Source organism: Eurypyga helias, unplaced genomic scaffold (assembly GCF_000690775.1).
Source record: "Eurypyga helias isolate BGI_N326 unplaced genomic scaffold, ASM69077v1 scaffold21357, whole genome shotgun sequence".
Lineage (NCBI taxonomy): Eukaryota > Metazoa > Chordata > Aves > Eurypygiformes > Eurypygidae > Eurypyga > Eurypyga helias.
Window position 1 is genome coordinate 1 of NW_010263901.1, and position 926 is coordinate 926.

At 62.5% G+C, this 926-nt stretch overlaps 1 protein-coding gene across 1 annotated transcript in view; it reads left to right on the forward strand.

Annotated features, from left to right (window-relative positions):
- Positions 1–423: 423 nt before the first annotated feature.
- The window catches only part of HSPB8 (heat shock 22kDa protein 8), a 2,111-nt gene continuing 1,608 nt past the window's right edge, over positions 424–926 (forward strand). Inside the window, 2 exon segments of the mRNA XM_010156235.1 lie at positions 424–476; positions 478–800. Of these exon segments, the coding sequence (XP_010154537.1) occupies positions 424–476; positions 478–800 (376 nt within the window).

Sequence of the window (926 nt, forward strand, 5' to 3'; positions counted from 1 at the left end):
CACAAAAAGTGTCAGGGAGCGAGAGGGGAGAGATAAGCTGCTTAATCTCAGGATATTCGTGGTTTGCTTGGGTTTTTTCCTCTCCTGCCAAGAAGTTTGATTTTCCTGTCCCTGGGATTGCAGCCAGACAGGAAGCATTTTCTCGCGGCCAGAGAGCTCCCTCCGTCCTTCCTGCGCTCCTCCGGCTCCCAGGGATTCAGCCCTGAATTGATTTTCTCCATCGTCCTTCACCGGGTGCCGGGGAAGGAGGGGACCCTCCCCGCAGTGCCCACCCACAGCTGAGCGCCCGCATCCCACCCGGGGTGGATGCGATTCCTCCGGGCCGGGCTCCCCAGGGAAGTTTGCAGCTAGGAGCAGCCACGCAGAGGCTGAGGCTCCGTAGGAGAGCCCCAGGATCGCGCTCGGACCCCTCTGAAGGCAGCCATGGCCGACAGCCAGATGCCCTTCTCCTGCCATTACCCCGGCAGACGCAGCATGCGACCCTTTCCGGGAGCCCGGTTTGACCTCGCGCCTGCTGGACGATGATTTCGGGATGTCGCCCTTCCCCGGGGACCTGACAGCGGACTGGCCTGACTGGGCTCGGCCCCGGCTCACCACCACCTGGCCGGGTCCCCTGCGTGCCGGTATGGCCCGTGCCTCCACCATGTCTCCCGGCTACGGCACCCTCTTCGGGGGGTACCCCGAGAGCCGCAGCCCCGCACCCTTTCCCCGCGAGCCCTGGAAGGTGTGCGTCAACGTGCACAGCTTCAAACCTGAGGAGCTGATGGTCAAAACCAAGGACGGCTACGTGGAGGTGTCAGGTGAGAGAGGTGGCACCGGGGAGGAGGAGGATGCGGCATGAAATGCAGCTGGTCTTGCCCTGTCCGTGCTGGCTCAAGAAATTGCTGTAAAATGCCAAAATCACCTTGATTTCAAGCCAGCGGCAG